General features: G+C 44.4%; 1 protein-coding gene across 4 annotated transcripts in view; it reads left to right on the top strand.

Moving 5' to 3' along the window:
* Positions 1-17,204, top strand: part of USP4 (ubiquitin specific peptidase 4) — a 41,704-nt gene that overhangs the window by 9,267 nt on the left and 15,233 nt on the right. For 2 of the 4 annotated variants that reach the window (XM_049862221.1, XM_049862223.1), the window contains exons 7-12: positions 7,442-7,582; positions 8,386-8,503; positions 11,580-11,753; positions 13,752-13,910; positions 15,197-15,421; positions 16,200-16,283. In XM_049862221.1, the coding sequence (XP_049718178.1) occupies positions 7,442-7,582; positions 8,386-8,503; positions 11,580-11,753; positions 13,752-13,910; positions 15,197-15,421; positions 16,200-16,283 (901 nt within the window). The other 2 variants (XM_049862222.1, XR_007514400.1) reach the window with 2 other exon arrangements.

The following is a 17,204-nucleotide window of genomic DNA, read 5'->3' as shown; positions in this document are numbered from 1 at the left end:
ATAGTTTGATCCTACCTTGCCCTTTACCTGGTGGCCTGTTAATTCATTATTGGCCTTGGAGCTTGCTGGGAGAATTTCTCTGCTATTAAACTTAGACTCTAGGCACATCTGTCTCAGGAGAGGTTTATGTGGTATGTGGAATTGTGCATGTCCTTAGGAGAGGAGAGGAAGAAGCAATGAATTTTTCTTATGGTGTAAGGTGGGGAAGTTATATCTGTGTCCCAGTAGTTGTTGGGACAATGTCAGTCTCTGCTTTTTTTCATTTGGGCCTTGGATGGTGACTGTTCTATAGTGATGGGCTCACCTCTCTTGAGAAACACGCATGAAGACACAAAACATTTTGCAAAGAATTTCAAGCCTCCAGCCCAAGAATCCCTGCTTGCCGGTTCCTGACAAGATGACATAGGTGTGGTAGGGAAAATAATAGCTTTCAAAGATGTCCACATACTAATCCCTGGAACCTTACATGGGATGTTAGCTTACATGACAAAAGGGGTTTCGCAGATGTCATTAGGCTAAGGATCCTGAGATGGGGAGATTATCTTGGCTTGTCTAGGTGGGCAGTGTAATGACAAGAGTCTTTATAATTGAAAGAGGGAGGCAGGAGAGTCAGATGTGAGGATGGATGCAAAGTCAGAATGATGCAGTGTGTGAAAGACTGTACTGGCCACGAACTGGGGAATGTGGGCAGCCTCTAGAACCGCCTAAGGCCTCCACAAAGGAATGTATCTCTGCCAACACCTTGATTTTAGGTCAGTGAGAACCATTTCAAACTTCTGACCTCTAGAACTGTAAGATAATAAATTTGTGTTGTTTTAAGCCGCTAGGTTTGTGGTAATTTTGGCAGCAACAAAAGGAAACATAGATTAACCCAGGCTGTTAACTCCATTTTTGGAACTGGAGATGCCACAGAACTGAGAGAAAATAATGTAAAAACAGTGAGAACCCCCTGAGGTGACAGAAGGTGGTTGAACTCCAGATTGTGAGGTGGGGTTGGTAGGTCAGTAGAAGAGGACTGGGTGTTCTAGCCAAGGGTGAGTTCCCTTTTCTCAGTGTTGTTTCTCCCCACCCCTTCCACACCCTAAGGCAAAAGAGATGCCAATGAAGGGAAACAGTATTTGGAAAAGAGCAGCGCCTCCTTGAGCTTCCGAGAAGGGTAGTCTCCTGGTGACAGTGTGGCCATTGCAGAGTGAGCTGAGAGGAATCCTGAGGGGGCACATCCCTTCCCCATTCCTCACATAGTGGCAGGTACTGTCTAGATGCTGGAGATACAGCAGTAAACAAAGTTTCTGCCCTCAAGGAGCAGAAAATAAACAGATAAATAAGAAAAATGCACATTTTCAATGGTTTTTAAGCACTGTGAAGAAAAGTCAGGGAAGAGAATTAGTGAGTGCTGGGCTTTGGGGAGGGATAGCTTCAAACAGGATGGTGGGGGATGCCCCACTCGTGTCCTTTGAACATGGTCATGAAGGAGGTGAGAGTCAGCAGTGAGTGTGGTGCTTAATTGGGAGAGTAACATAAGGTAGAAGTGACAGCAGATACAAGTCCTGAGGCAGAAGCAAACCTTGTTAAAGACCAGCCAGGGGTCTTTGGTGGCTGGAGCTAGGAGCAATGAGAGGAGGATAGTGGAAGGATGAGGCCTGAGATGTGAAGGGGTGGTGGGCCCTATGATCCTTTTGAGACTCTGGACTTGGGCTTTGTCTCTAGGTAAGGAGGGGAGCCCTGTGGGCAGGGAAGGGCCATGGGTGTGTGTGTGGATGGAGAAGTGGTATGATCTTACTTAGTGAATAGCTCACAGGGAACCATAACACAAAGCTGGTGAGTATAGTTGCTATAAAAGGAAAATGACAAATGAACAGCCTGTGCTATTTGGAGCAGAATTCATGTTCCAGACAGCACAAGAGGATGAAGTAAGAATAATAAATATCCTAAGGAAAAGGAGGAAATGGGTACATGAATCAGGAAGAAATAGGCATACTTGGAAAGAAAGAATTTAGAGAGTGGCTTGAGTAGTAGAATAGATGTAGCTGAAGAATGAATGAATAAGTTGAATGGTCAGGTTGAAGAATTCTAGAAGTCATTATGAAGAGATGAAGTGGAAAATAATAGGAGAAAAGTTGTGCTGTGATAAAAGGAGGGAGAAATGTCAACATAATAGGAATTTCAGAAGCAGACAAAAAGATGGGGACAAAGGGAAGAAAACATTAGAAGAAATAATGACAGAGAGTTTCTTAGAAATCAAAAAAGATACAAGATCTTAAATTTAAAGAATGCCAAACAGGATAGATAGAGGAAAGCCCATACCTAGATAGGGTGAAGCTTAACAACAAAGACGAGAAAATTCCACATCTTCTTAACAGTAACAGTAACAGTGGATCTAAGGGTACTTCTTCAGTGTCAAAGGAAAAGAGTTTTAGAAGTAGAATTTCATGCCTTGCTAAACTATTATTTAAATGTAAGGTGAAATATTTTTCTTGGGATGGATGACCTTAGAAAGTTTTCTGCACAGTGCTCCTCTTTGAAAACTCTTTGGAGGAAGTGCCATTGGAATCCAGCGACAGGCAGAAAGATCTATGGAGTGTGAAGGAGAACACACAACTGTTGAATTGCTCCGTTGACCAGAAAACCAAGGACCTGGGGACTTTGGAGCAGGCAGAGATTTCTTACATAGGACATAGCACCACAAACCACAGAGGAAGGAGTGGATAGAGAGGGATGACTTTTAAATTAAGAACTTCTGTTTATCAAAAAGTTAAAAGGCAAGCCCCAGAGTATGAGAAGGTATTTTGAATATGTGATCTGACAAATTGTATTCAGAATTTCAGAGAAACTCCTACAAGTCAGTAAGAATAAGTCAGACAACCCCAGTAGAAAAAGAGGCAAAACACTTGAACAGGCACTTCAGGAAAGAGAATATCCAGATGGATAGCAAACATACGGAAAGATGCGTGACTTAGCAGTCACCCAGCAGTGGCACATTAAAATCATGATGCAGTGCTTCTACTTCACCCACCAGAATGGCAAAACGAACAAGGCAATAGCAGCATCGAGGATGTGGGGCAGTCAGGATCATCAGACCCTGCTGATGGGGGATGTAAATTGGTTTGGCTGTTTTAGAAGACTTGGCAATAAGTACTAATGTAGAAGTATTTGTGTATTTTACAACTCAGTGATACCATTCCTACGCACGACAACTAGCAGAAATCAGATGCCCATGTTCACTTAAAGACATGTTCAAGGAAGTTCATGGCAATACCAGTTGTCGTGGTCACAAACTGGAGCGAACTCAAATGTCCACCAACAGTAGAACGGATGGATAAATTGCGGTGTGTGCACACACTGGAATTCTATACAGCAGCACACAACATCGATGAGTTTCATCAGCAATGTTGAATGAGAGAAGCCAGGTACAGAACACAGCATACTGTATGATCCTATTGATATAAAAGCTTAATGACAGGCAAAACTAATCTTTGGGGTTCAAGGTCAGGATAGTGGTTAGCTTTGAAAGGCATAGTGACTGAAGGGGTGCATGAGGAGGACATTTGGGGGGGCTGGTGCTATACTATTTCTTGGTGGGTACTGATTACACTCAGTTATGCATGTCTCTAGGTAATACTTCAGTAAAAAGTTTAGTAATAATTTTTTTGTTTAAAGTAAGGTTTAAGAAAGCAACTTATACCTGTAACAATCCAGAAGTAAATTCTTGGTCATCACAACATGGAGGACAGATGAGGAGACTAGGAGGTGGTGAAGAGCAGAAAGAAATGAGAATGTTGCTGAACTACTTCTCTTGGGGGACAGTGTAGATAGTTGTAAGTTTAAGTAATTGGTGGGGGAAAACAAGAAGTTATACTAATAAGTTAATGGAATAAATACCAGAAAAATAAAAACATAATTTATAAGTTTGAAACATACGTTATCAGTTAGAAATGGTTTGGTGGCAAGTAAAGAAGCAAGATAGATGCTTATATCTTTCTAAAATTTCCCAGAAATGACACATAAAACCTTCCTTTGCATCTCTTTCACCAGTTTTATGACCACACCTGGTTTTAAGGGAGACTGGGAAATGCCTTTTAGCAGGGTTGCAAAGTTTAAACTAAGGAAGAATGAGAGAATAACTATTGGAAGGTAACCAGCAAACTGTCATACCTATAAAAGAAAATTCAGTGGAAAACAAGGTAAAAGTAAAAAGTGTGGTAATTAGAAAACATGAAATACGGAGGCTGAATTAAGCCCAGCTATTTTTTATGGCAGTAGTTGGGGCCCTGGTGGTGTGGTGCTTAAGAGCTCGACTGCTAATCAAAAGATCAGCAGTTCAGATCAACCAGCTGCTCCTTAGAAACCGTAAGGGGCAGTTCTACTCTGCCTTATAGGGTCACTGTGAGTCAGAATTGACTCAAAGGCAACAGGTTTGGTTCTTCAACAATATTGCTGGAGAAAGACCTGGCGATCTGCTCCAGTAAAGGTTACAGCCTAGAAAACCCTATGGGGCGGTTCTGTTCTGTCACATGGGGTTGCTTTGAGCCAAAGTCAACTCCATGGGACCTAACAACAGCAGCAACGTAACAATAATAACTGTAGCTGGTTTAAACTCACTTGATCAAAAGATTAGATGAAATGTTTCAAAAAACAAACATGTTCAGTAATAATGACTGTTGAAGACAGGCTGAAATTGAGGGAATGGAGAATATATCAGCTCAAGTTTGTCATCTGGAGAAAGTCACTGGTTGGCTTAGTGGCTTTTTTTTTTTTTTTTAAACCCACCAGAATAATAATTTTACATATTTCCTGGTGGGAGGACAGCATAGTAAAATTGTTTTCATGGATGGATTCCGTGGTTGCCTGTAACCTTTTTTTTTTCCACTGTGAGGACCCCTTTGTAAATTCCTGACCATTTTCAGATAGTTTTCTTTTCCTTGTGGATTGTTCCAGCCTTTGTGTTAGTGCTTCACAAGCATTTCTGTAGACCTGGCCTCATCTCCTTCTCTTTAACTTACTCGCCTGGGGTGTGTAAGGCCTAGTCAACCCTACACCGTGTTCGCCTCCCAAGGCTTCCTGCACACAGCCAGAAGAGGGGCAGTGTTCCCTGTAGTGAAGGGGGCGTCCTCCTCATTAGATGAGGATTATCTGTTGACGCAGAGAGGTTGCAGTTTAGGGTGTTGTGAAGACAATTCTGTGTTAGAGTTTCATTGGTATCAACTATAATGCCAGATGTAGAACTCTGGATACTTGAGGTCAGGCTTGAAGGGTAGACTCTTCCTCAGAGCAGCATTGAACCTCAAGAACACCTGAGAAGCAAGCAGTCTGCCCGTTGTTCACCTGACCTGCCACTCTCCACTCACAGGAATGTTGGAGCAAGGCAGGTAGATGTAGGCTCTGTCTGGTTTGCTGGAGCCTCCTTTGGGGTGTGAACATAGGTGTGTCATAGGCCTTAGTCATGGGTTCAGGGATATACTTGAGTTGTCATCCTTGGGGAACAGGAAATACTACAGTAGAAAGGTGTTGGGAGTCCAGAGGCTTGACCAGAGTGTCTCTTGGGAGTGGAGAGATCTTTATTTAGAGATGTGGCCTCTGCTTTCGGAGTGTTTACAGCATGAGACGCAGTCACAATTCAGAACGAGGTCTTATGTTCCCTAACGTGTACACCTGAAATTCAGGCGTTTCCCACAATGCTGGTTTCCCAGCCTGCAGTGTTCCAGGATGGGCTCTGGAAGCTGCCTGAAGATCTGGTGACAAGCCTCTGGACCCAGTGCCCAAGCATTTACCAGATACGAATCACTTTTGTGCATAGAGTTTTTGTCTTTGATTTCTCTTGTCTATCAAAGTTGAGTTTTTTAAAAACTTTGTATTATATAAATTTTTAAGCAAATGTACTCTCAGTAGATTTCTTTTTTACCAAATCCGCTGTTAAAACTACTAGCAGCATTTTCTAGAATACTGTAAAGAAATGTTAAATATTTCTTTGTTTTCTTTTGACCAGAAATGTTTTTTCTTCTCTTTATAGAATTGACAGGTCTTGATACATGTAATGACTTTTATGGATTTTTTTTTTTTTCCTTTTAAAGCTCAAGGGAGTAAGTTACCAGTGAACAGTTAACTGAAAAGGATAGAGGGAGACCATTTGCCTTGAGGGTTCTGTACATCAGAGTTCGAATTTCCGTCTCCTGTAGCACCCATCTCCAGTTCTGAGATGACTGAGTCTGCCCCTGCGTCGCAGACAGACAGACAGACCACGGGTGGCAGACTTTCCTGCCTGCCTAGGCTGAGCAATGTCTGTGTCTCAGTGGACAGGTCTGAAACGTGTGCCTCAGTCACCTGTGTGATGGAGGAGCATGCCTCGGCTATAACAAGTCTCACTTAGTGCACTGACTGATGAGTTCTTGGACTCCTTTGCTGCATGAGGATGAGGCTGTTGAAGCAAATCCTTTTGAGCATCAGAGAAGGTTCCTTTCCCTATGGGAAGGTGAAAGGCTGGAGGAGTCCTCTCTCTCCCTCTCTGTGACCTCAGAGTATGGAACAGAGCTTGATTCCTAGTACCTGCATAGGCCCCTGGGTAGTGTCCTGACGTCTGCCCACTGCTGGTGTGGTCAAGATCACTCCTTATTTCTACTGCTGCGTTTCACTTTCTTCTCACAGGGAACCTGAATTGATACCAGAGCCCATGACGTTGGGCTCTGTGCCAGGACAGTCCACCTACTTAATCACTTTCTCGTTTCTAAAAATAACCCAGTATTCTAAAAGGAGAATTACAGTTGTACATGTTTGAAATGGTACAGAAAGATCCATTTTCTTCTATATGTTCTTAGACATACTTTAGTAGGAGATTGATAAAATTGATAGCAGTTTAAGATTTGGGGCAGTTAGCCCTTGAATTAATCTGAAAGGAATAAGCCTAAAATAAGATTTGATGAAAAATTTTGAAAGATGAGTTTGAAATAGAGAGGCTTATATAATTCCCCTTATTCACTTTTGGTAAATTAAATTCTGGTAAGCAAATAAAATCACTTCCCTTGAATGGCAAAGTAAAACCAAACTGCCATTTTCGTATTCTAGTGTCCTTATATCCAGCTATATAATCTGAGTCAGGTATTTTTGAGGAAATTCATCGCTTACTGCCATTTTTCTGTGTCTTTCACTGGTAACTTAAAATTCAAGGAAGCTTATGATTTAGAAATCAAATCAGCATGCCCTGAAGCACTTGGTAGTTTATTATACTGAAACGTTCAGTATATGAACATGTGGGCAGATGAGACAGGAACCCTAATTAATTTCTTGACTCTCACTTAAATGAAATTTATCTTGAAGCAGCCTGAAAAAAGCAATTTATTTTAAATGACTCAATATGGAGGACATTTATTTCTTGAGAGGAAACCTAAGGTATTAAATAGGGCTTGCTCTGCAAAAAGTCAGTAGCCTTGTTTCTGCTTCTCTCTCCCAGATCAAGCATTGCACCTAGCAGAAATTTTACTACCTCTCCAAAATCATCAGCAAGTCCCTATTCTGCAGTGTCTGCCTCTCCCATTGCCAATGGTGATAGCACTAACACCTCTGGGATGCACTGTTCCGGTGTCAGCAGGGGGTAAGAGCAGGCCCTTTTGCTTTGCTTCCCTTTTCTCTGAGTCTATAGTGGGTTGTCCTGGATAGCTCCTCTGCTGCTATGTTAAGCCTAATGGGATGAGAGTTCTGTGTTGGAATGTCCTGCATGTGGTTTCTCACTCCATTTCATACCCACAGTAAAGGGTGCCTCCTAGTTCTCACTTACATTGCTTGCTTTCCCGGGAGCTGGTGTTTTCCCTACGGCCCCAGTCCCCTGTGGTTTTGGGGGGTCACTGCATTTGTTTGGAAAAAGACGGGCTGGCCATATGGCAGAATAGCTATTAGAGCATGGTTCTCAGCTGTGGGGGAGCCCTGCCTGTTTCTCCTCTGGATTGCTGTGACCCTTTCTCCAAGCATGGCAGGAGCACCTGCCATGTGGCATAGAGAGGGTAGAAGAGGCAGGTGAGATGAGAGAGTGTGCGTGAACACTCAGGCCCAGTTGAGGCTGGATGTGGGCTGGTAGCAGGGACAAACTCTTGGTCTTGTAACCAAAACCTTCTTCCCTAAAATCACCAGGCAGTCCGTGTTCTAGAGGGATAGAAAAGTTAGCATTTGCCAAAGCCTGAGAGAGGAAGATTCAAAGAATATTTCTTGCCTTAAGGGTGTGCTTACCACCTGTGGTGGAGAGGAGGAGAATGAGGGAGTAAGGAGGGGAGTAGAGGGAACTTGTGTCGTGGAATTACTACCAGACAAGAATTCCAAAGGGTCTGGAGGAGCCCCAGAAGGCATCCTGAGGGTATGTATGCAGCATTCACTTTTATCCCTGGTATGGATTATGTTTTCCAGTGGATCTGGCTTCTCTGCTTCATATAATTGTCAGGAGTCCCCATCGTCTCACATACAGCCTGGGCTCTGTGGACTTGGAAACCTAGGAAACACCTGCTTCATGAACTCTGCTTTGCAGGTAAAGGAGAGAGCTGCCATCTAGACAACACTGTGTTTCTTACAGCACTTTGAGGCCTGGGCAGGAGTGGCCTGCTAAGGTGCTGGGTAGATCCATTCCTGGAGGTCCCCACCTATATCCTTAGGTTCACTAATTCACTAGAAGGACTCACAACTCACTGGAAGCTACAATACTTAGGGTTACAGTTTATTACAAGGAAAGGATATAGGTTAAAATAAGCCCAGGAAAGAAGTGCATAGGGCAGAGTCCAGGAGGATTCCAGATGTGGAGCTCCCGTTACCCTCTCCCTGTGGAGTCAGGAGGTGCCACTCTCCTGGAATTCATGTGGGACAATATACACTGAGTACCGCCAATCAGGAAGCTCACCCGAGCTTCAGTGTCCAGAAAAAAGAATAGTTAAAAAAAAAGGTTAATAAAATTCCATGATTTAAGTTTCCATCTCGCAGTGCTAGAAAAAGAACAAATGAAACCCAGAAGTAGTAGAAGGAAGGAAATAATAGAGACAAGACCAAAGATTAATGAAATACAAAGCAGATTTATAGTACAGCCAGATTTGATTCTCTGAGAAAACTAATCAAATTGATAAACCCCCAGGAAGACTGATCAGGAAGAGTAAACACAAATGACTGATACCAAGAATGAAACAAGGGACATCACTGTAGAACCTTTAACGTTAACAAGATTATTGGTGGATAGCAGAACAGCTTTATGCCATTAAAGTGGACAATTTAGATGAAGTAGACAAAGCGGCTAGAAAAACACAACTTACTAAACCACCACAAGAAGAAATAGAAACCCAAATAGTCCTTACATGTTAAAGAAATTGATTTGGTAATTAAAAGCCTCACAAAAAAGAAAATTCTTGTTCTGGATGGCTTTACTGGTGATCATGTTTAAAGATTTAAGGAAAAAAATAATACCAATCATGTATAAATTCTCCAGGGAGTAGAAAAGGAGGGACAACTCTCCAAGGCATTTTACAAGGCAGCATACCCTGATACCTAAATCTTACAAAGAAGAAAAGGAAAATCTCATGATTATAGACATGAATAAGTGAAATAAAGTTTTGACAAGTCAAATTCAGTGATACCTAAAAGTGATAACTCATAACCAAGTGGAGTTGGTGCTAGGCAAGCTAGGTTGGTTTAACACTTGAAAATCAGTGTGTCATTTAACATAGTAACAGAGTAAAGGAGCTAACCATATGGTTATCTCAATAGTTGCAGAAAAAGCATTTGATAGAATTCAGTACCCATCTTCATTTTGAAATTCGAAGAGTTAAAATCAGTATACACATGTACAATGGTTATTAGTTATTGGATTCTGTAGAGGCAGTCCCTGGATTATGAACGTCTGACTCACGTACAGCCCATTGTTAGGAATCAACCCCTGTAAAGCCTATCAGGAAAAAACCGACTGTGTTTAGGCCCCCAGGCCGTCACGATAGGCTGCGTTTCTCCTGAGTGCGCAGGTGCTACAGCAGGTCCTTGGGTGGCTTCTGGCGGTAAGCAGGCCCCTGTGACATGGCGCATCCAGCTGTAGCTGGCAGGGAGCAGAGAGCCCACATGTATCTGCCTCCCTTGGAGCTCAGAAAGGGCCGGCCCCACCGACCAAATGCACAGCTCAGCTCCGCATGGCAGACCTGCAGGCGGTGGCAGCTGGCAGGGACTTGGGCACCGTGCTCTAAGTGTTCTTTGAGTATTACTGGTCAGTGCACCACCCTGGGCACACTGCTCGGCCTCCTGATGCTCTCTTACCCAGCTCTGCTCAACCCCGTCCTGCTGGGCTTCTATGCTGTGCAGCCCAGGGGCCTTTGCCTCTCTGGGCTATTTCCCTTACCTTACACATGTAGGATTTCACTAGTGCAGCAGTTCTTGGGCTTTGGCGGCTGGAAGGGGGCGAGGCAATCGTAGATTCCAGACCTCTGTATGTCCTTATGGTTTCTGGGGGTCTGTGGAGAACTTCAGACTTAAGTTTACTTAAGTGTCCTCTTCCCAACCCTTGGCCCCAGGGGTCACTTTTAGTACATCCTGAGTGGCACTTCTCCCTTGGACTCTGAGGCAGGGGCCTTATAGTCGGTGCATGGGGTTGACAGTTCTGATGAGAAGGTGATGGAACGATCCGTCTGGCCCCAGCACCATCCTACCCACACCCCCAACCCTCCCTGGTTCTGCTGAGGATGGTTCAAAACCCAGCAGAAATGTACCAGCCTTCAGGTCGTACAACATAGATTTTTTAGTTCAGAGTCTGTAATAAAGTATCCAATTAATCTGAAAGATTTTACAGAACAGAATCTTCTATTTTGGGTAATGTTTGCCCTGTAGGTGTCTCTTCAGCTGTGGAGAAGGTAACATACTATGGTTTGTAATAAAAAACAGGTGCTACTTTGTGACATGCATCCCATTATTATTATTACTGTATTATGTTAAAGATGTTTTTGTGTATCTGGAAGTGTTTTTTTAATGTTTTTTATGCATAGAAAGGTACGCTATATGCTACATACCAAGACAAACATTTGACTAACCGACATTAGATAAGAACTGTACTTAACTGTTCTGACTTGTGTACAAATTCAACTTAAAGTCAGACTTAGGAATAGAGTTCATTCGTAATCTGGGGATTGCCTGTACTGTCTAATTATACTGATTTTCCCCCCATAACATTTAGACTTTAGTAAAACATCTTGCCTTTAGCTTATTTATATTTTGTCTTCTGATGAAACTCTGGAATGTCCCAGTTGCTTCTGTTGAAAACAGAAATTGTTTATTATCCCTTCTGTGCCACGTACTTGAGATACACAGCTTTTGCCCATTGGTAGCTTTTTGTTTCAGAGATGAAGACTCAGGCAGTGAACTTTACTTTCTCCAAGACCATGTCCCTGGGAGGTTAACCATGTGATGGTCTACCAGCTGAGGCTGCAGGGAAGCTGTTCCTTACTCTTGTGAGCCTTTTAGAGAATCTTCTGAATGCTTCAGTTTGATGGGTTGACCCTCAGTGGCCCTTGAGAACTTGCATTATTTTGTGTATCTGTGTGCTCTCAAGAAGGGCTGTGAGCTCTGGCCATGTTCTGTTTCAGTGCCTGAGCAATACCGCACCACTGACTGACTACTTTCTCAAAGATGAGTATGAAGCGGAAATCAACAGAGATAACCCTCTGGGCATGAAAGGGGAGATTGCAGAAGCCTACGCAGAGCTCATTAAGCAGATGTGGTCTGGAAGGGATACTCATGTGGCGCCTCGCATGTTCAAAGTAGGTTTGGGTATATGCTTCCTTTTTCCTGGTTTGTGGAGAGTGGTTTAATGTGGTAATGAGACATTTCTTTATGTGCATCTTGGGATTAACGTGTGATCTGAGAAGAAAAGCAGCACACCACACGATCAGACTCTTCTTTTCTGTCATTCAGTCATTCAGCCCCTTTATTCAGCGCACACTTTTCTTAAATGTTCTTTACTCCCACCTCTGAGTTGGGGGTGCTCCCCAAGTCATTTGTAAGCTGGTTGCTTGGAATACCGTATTCTGCAGTGACAATCTTTAAATGATCATTGTCCTAAGCCAGTCCCTAAAAATTTAGTTTAACTTCAAAGGGCACTTTAAGGTTCTCTGAGCTTGGGCCCTAACCCTACCCTGTCATTTGAGTTGGGCCCCACTAAGTCAAGAGTTGGGTTGATACTCTTGGAAGGCAGTCAGGGACGTTTCATACTTCGATCCCTCAGCCAGGAAGATTTGGGGAGCAGATGGGCAGACTGGAGCTCAGACCTTCCATTGCCCGAAATTGTAAGGGTGGGGCAGGACCGGGCAGTATTTCATTCTGTGGTACACAGGGTTGCTATGAGTTGGAATGGCCTCGATGGCACCAAGCAACAACGGCATCGCCCTAAATGTTTTTTTCCTGCTGAGGGGAAAGTGCCTTGGCCCCCATGTGCTTAAATCTGAGAGGTCCCCTTAGGCCTTCACCACTGGGGTTCAAGGAGCCTTCATGAAGCACATGGTAGAAAAGGTGTGCATGTTTCTGATTCAAGTAGGAAAACTAAAATAGCTCAGTGAGAAAATTAAAATCTCAGGTAGTTTACCAAAATTGAAAACTAATTCTCTTTCATCTCCTTAGTCACATTAATCTCTGGGACAATATATGTAAATTATTGTTCACATTCTAAATCATAAAGAGACCATCCCTAACTAGTATGAGTAATTGGCAGATAGTATGTAAGGGTGTTAAGGAGCCCTGGTGGTGCAGTGGTAAGTGCTCAGCTATTAACCAAATGGTGGGCATTTTAGGCCCACCAGCTACTCTGCAGGAGAAGGGTTAGGCAGCCTGCTTCTGTAAAGGTTATGGCCTTGGAAACCCTAGGGGGCAGTTCTGTTCTGTACTGTAGGGTCACTCTGAGTTGGAATTGACTGGATGACAGTGGGCTTGGTTGGTTTGGTTATTTAAGGACATTAGGGGTAATGTAGAGCTTTCTCAATGATTGGTATGCCCTGTATCCCTACTGTCCAGTATGGTAGCCGCTAGCCACCTGTGACTAGTGAGTGCTTGGAATGTGGTTAGTGTGACTGAAGAACTGAATTTTTCATTGTATGCCATTTTAATTAATTAAAATTTAAAAAGCCACATGTGGTTAGTGAACAACACAGGTGTAGAGCAGGCTCTCAAACTTTAGGATGCATCAGAATCTCTTAGAGGGCTTGTTAAAGCACAGACTGCTGGACCCATCCCCAGAATTTCTGGGCTATGGCCTGGGAATGTGCATTTCTAACAAGTTCCCAAGTGGTTCTGATGCTGCTGGTCTGGAGGCCACACTCTGAAGACCATTGGTGTAGAGCAATACAAGGCAGACATTTATGTAGGGATCTGAAGGATGTTATATGTCTGAGGATCCCTGTGGCTGATGCAGGCATCATTTCTAAAGTTCTTATGAAGACTCTGAACCAAAGAAGGAAGTTGGAGAGGGATTCATGTCAGTACTTAGGTATGGCTACTTGGGGTGCCACTTTTCCCCTTTTTCTTTGGGTAGGCTGGCCCAGGTTCCAGGTCCATTGTTGTTCTGCCTTTCCGATCTGAGCCCTCTCTCTGATGGGAACCACTAGCTTCCTTTAGGCCCTTCCAGAGTTAATTGGGCTACTCAACCAGGTGCGGCTCTCCTCGTCATCTCAGCTGACTCTAAGCAAAGCTGTTTTTGATAATCTCTGTCTGACTTCACTTGTTCTTTTTATATTTTATGCCTTCTGATGTGGTTGCTTTTATTGTAGACCCAGGTAGGACGTTTTGCTCCTCAGTTCTCTGGCTACCAGCAACAAGACTCTCAGGAGCTGTTAGCCTTTCTCCTAGATGGATTGCATGAAGATCTGAACCGAGTGAAGAAGAAGCCCTACTTGGAGCTGAAGGATGCCAACGGGCGGCCAGATGCGGTATGATAGTGAACGTTCCTGAACAGTGATATTCCAAAGAAGCTGCCTCCTGTTGAAATGTGGAGACATTCTTCTGGTCTTTGAGTGTTTGTGCCAGGATGTGGGCTCTGAGAGAAGAGTATTCCAGGTCTGAAAGGGGTTAACTTGAGCTACACCTTCTGCTCCCACTTGGGCTTCTGCGAATTAAAGTCAGCTTATTCATTGGTGAACCAGAGACTAGGGCACTCTGAAAACCATAAAGAGCTTATAGTGGGGGTCTTACAGATTGTTACTGCTCTCCGTAAAATCTATGCGTGGTTATTAAAAATCACTTTTATTAGTATTAGTAAGGCATTTGCACTTTTTACTTGATTTTCTGATCTACGAAAAGGGGATTTAGTATTTCAGCTACCCTGTCACATAGTGAAGGAGCCCTGGTGGTGCAGTGGTTAAGTGTTCAGCTGCTAATTGAAAGTTCAGCAGTTCAGACCCACCAGCTGCTTCGTGGGAGAAAGGTGTGGCAGCCTACTTCCATAAAGATTACTGTCTCAGAAACCCTATTAGGCAGTTCTACTCTGTCCTATAGGGTTGCTATGAGTTGGAATTAACATGGCAGCAATGAGTTTGGTTTTATTACACAGAAGTGATCAGTATGGATGCTTTAAAATAGCATTTAGATCTTAAAGGGATAACCATGAGTTGCACAATTATAAAACGATGAACTATAGTATAGATTAAGGAGTCTTGGTGATGCAGCGGTTAAGCACTCAGCTGCTAACTGAAAGGCCAGGGATTCAAACCTATCAGCTGCTCTGTGGGAGAAGTGACCTGGTAATCTGCTCCCGTAAAGATTACAGCCCTGGAAAATCTATGGGGCACTTAGCTCTACTCTGTCCTGTAGGGTTGCTATGATTCGGAATTAACTGGACAGCACACAACAACATAGTAGTATAGATTAAAATCTCCTTGAAAGTACTTTAGACCATCAGAAACTCCATGGGAGCCGTTCTTGCCCTGGTCAAGAGCATGTGTCCCATCAGAGGACACACAGACCTCTTGCTTTCCACAGATCCAGTGTCGACAACCTTTTTAAATTTGGAATGGGGCATAGGGCTGGCATATGGCCTGAGTGTGGTCCACTAAAATTGGTCCCAGCCTACCTGGCCTACACTGGGTTCTTGGCTGCACAGACTGCCTCTTAGCCCATCTGTGGTTTGGGCTGTGTCATTCTGGATGCAGGGATAAAGGACTGAGGTATGTGGAGAATGTTGAATTTATCCCTTCTCCTTATTTTACCTTTTTTCCAGGTGGTAGCAAAGGAAGCCTGGGAGAACCACAGGTTAAGGAATGACTCCGTGATTGTGGACACTTTCCATGGCCTCTTTAAATCCACTTTGGTTTGCCCAGAATGTGCTAAGGTTTCTGTGACCTTTGACCCATTTTGCTATTTAACTCTCCCACTGCCTTTGAAGAAAGATCGAATTATGGAGGTCTTCTTGGTTCCTGCTGACCCTTGCTGTAGACCTACCCAGGTAACAGAATCAGCACCTTCATGTACCTCTGTGAGTGGTCTCCAGACCTGGGGTGCAGCTGCTTCTGTCTGCTTTGTCAGAAGCTCCATTAGCTGCCTCCGAGTCCCCTCGGTGCTTGCCTGAGTATTGTGCACCTTTGGCCTCTGTGTAACCCTGTATGTTCCAGGCCTATTGTGAAGGTCCTCTGGGCTTCTCTGTCACTTACTTCCCCTTGTTCCATTCATGTGACTGAAATAACTTCATCTGCTACGTGGGCCTTGAATCTGGATGTTGGGGAACTGGACGGAATCAGGGTACTTTCTTTGGTCAGGTTCACCCCTCTGTCAGCTAGGAGAGCCTGACCAGATCAAGAGGCCTGATAGAGAGGTGTGACCAGCAGGTCTTAGTGTCCAGCCTCACTGTATAACTGTGTGCTTAGTCTTCTGGCTTTAGTTTCCTCATCTCAAAAGAAAGGTGATATGTAGGGTTGGGTGGCAATTTGTATAATTTTAATGATTATGTAAAGAAAGTAGTGAACTTCTTTAGAAAGTTAAGAATAAAAGAAAACGTTTGGGAGGGGAAAGAGATGTCTAGGCTCCCATGCTGCTGTCTGAGTAGAGAGACGGGTGGTGATGCAGACTTGCTGTTCGCTCTGCTGGTACCTTATCTGGGCCTTGACATCATCATCTGCAGTTTCTGGAAGGGCACTCCCAACAATGCTAGCTTCTCTCACCTTGTCGCCCACTCCTTGTGGAGGCACTTCCCTTCCCCCATCACCCTGATCATCCCTCCTTTGCAGTACCGCGTGACTGTGCCGCTGATGGGGGCTGTGTCGGACCTGTGCGAGGCTCTCTCCAGACTATCGGGAATTGCTGCGGAAAACGTAAGGCAGGCTGGTTAGTGGCATTCAACCCATTGGGGGTGCTTCATAGTCCTTTGAAGGTTATTTTCAACCTTAGGGCCACTTTTTGGGGGCTAGTCGTTATTGGGCAGCACAAATATCATTCTGTCTGGCTGCTTCAGATCTGGTACTCACTGTGTCTGAGATGGTCTCTTCTGGCCCCAGGACACCATTTTTCCTCTGCTGTGATCACACTAAACGTGGTCAGAGGGCAGGAGTAGGGCTCTGCTCTCAGCTCTGCCGCCCCTTCCTACCTGACTTCGGTAAAATGAGGGCCTGGAAGTTCCTTCCTGCCTTAAACTCTAAGTTTGTGCAGTGACATTGTGATGTTCTTGATTAAAAATCTTCATTTAAAACAGGCTTCCCATGCCAGGCTTTCTGCTGAGCCCAGCACTGTGGAGAGGCTGGGGAAGTAAAGACCTCCGCTTGAGCTGGGGACCATCCTCTTGGATGCTCCCAGCTCTGGCTGATAGGTAGCCTGTGAAATGCTGAGAGCACCAGCCCCAGCCCCTCCCTCATTCCGGCTTTGGTCAGTGCCCTGCTCCTCTCCCACCCCCTTGTACTCCTGCTGGTTTCAGGTGGTTGGGGTTTGGCCCGTTCCAGTGTGCTAAAGGTGGCATGGAGACCAGCCGCAGGTCGACTCTGGGTCTCTGGTCAGAATTCACTGCCACACCAGGCTCCCCACCAATTCTGCCTGCCACCCAAGGGCCGCACCCCTCTTTGGCCTCGGGACAGGTGTTGCCAGCATGTTCCCAGCTGGCAGCAACCGTGCTGCTCCCCCACAGGCCTCAGCCTCTGAGCTCTGGGGCTGGTCTTATAGTGGCTTCTAGCAGGGCATTTTTTCCATTCGTTCCTGGGTTTTAAGCAGTTTATTAGTATGGGCGCTCTTGTCCATCTTACACT

This window comes from Elephas maximus, chromosome 20 (assembly GCF_024166365.1).
Source record: "Elephas maximus indicus isolate mEleMax1 chromosome 20, mEleMax1 primary haplotype, whole genome shotgun sequence".
Lineage (NCBI taxonomy): Eukaryota > Metazoa > Chordata > Mammalia > Proboscidea > Elephantidae > Elephas > Elephas maximus.
Note: the sequence above shows the minus strand (reverse complement) of the source record. Positions and strands in the feature narration are given on the sequence as shown.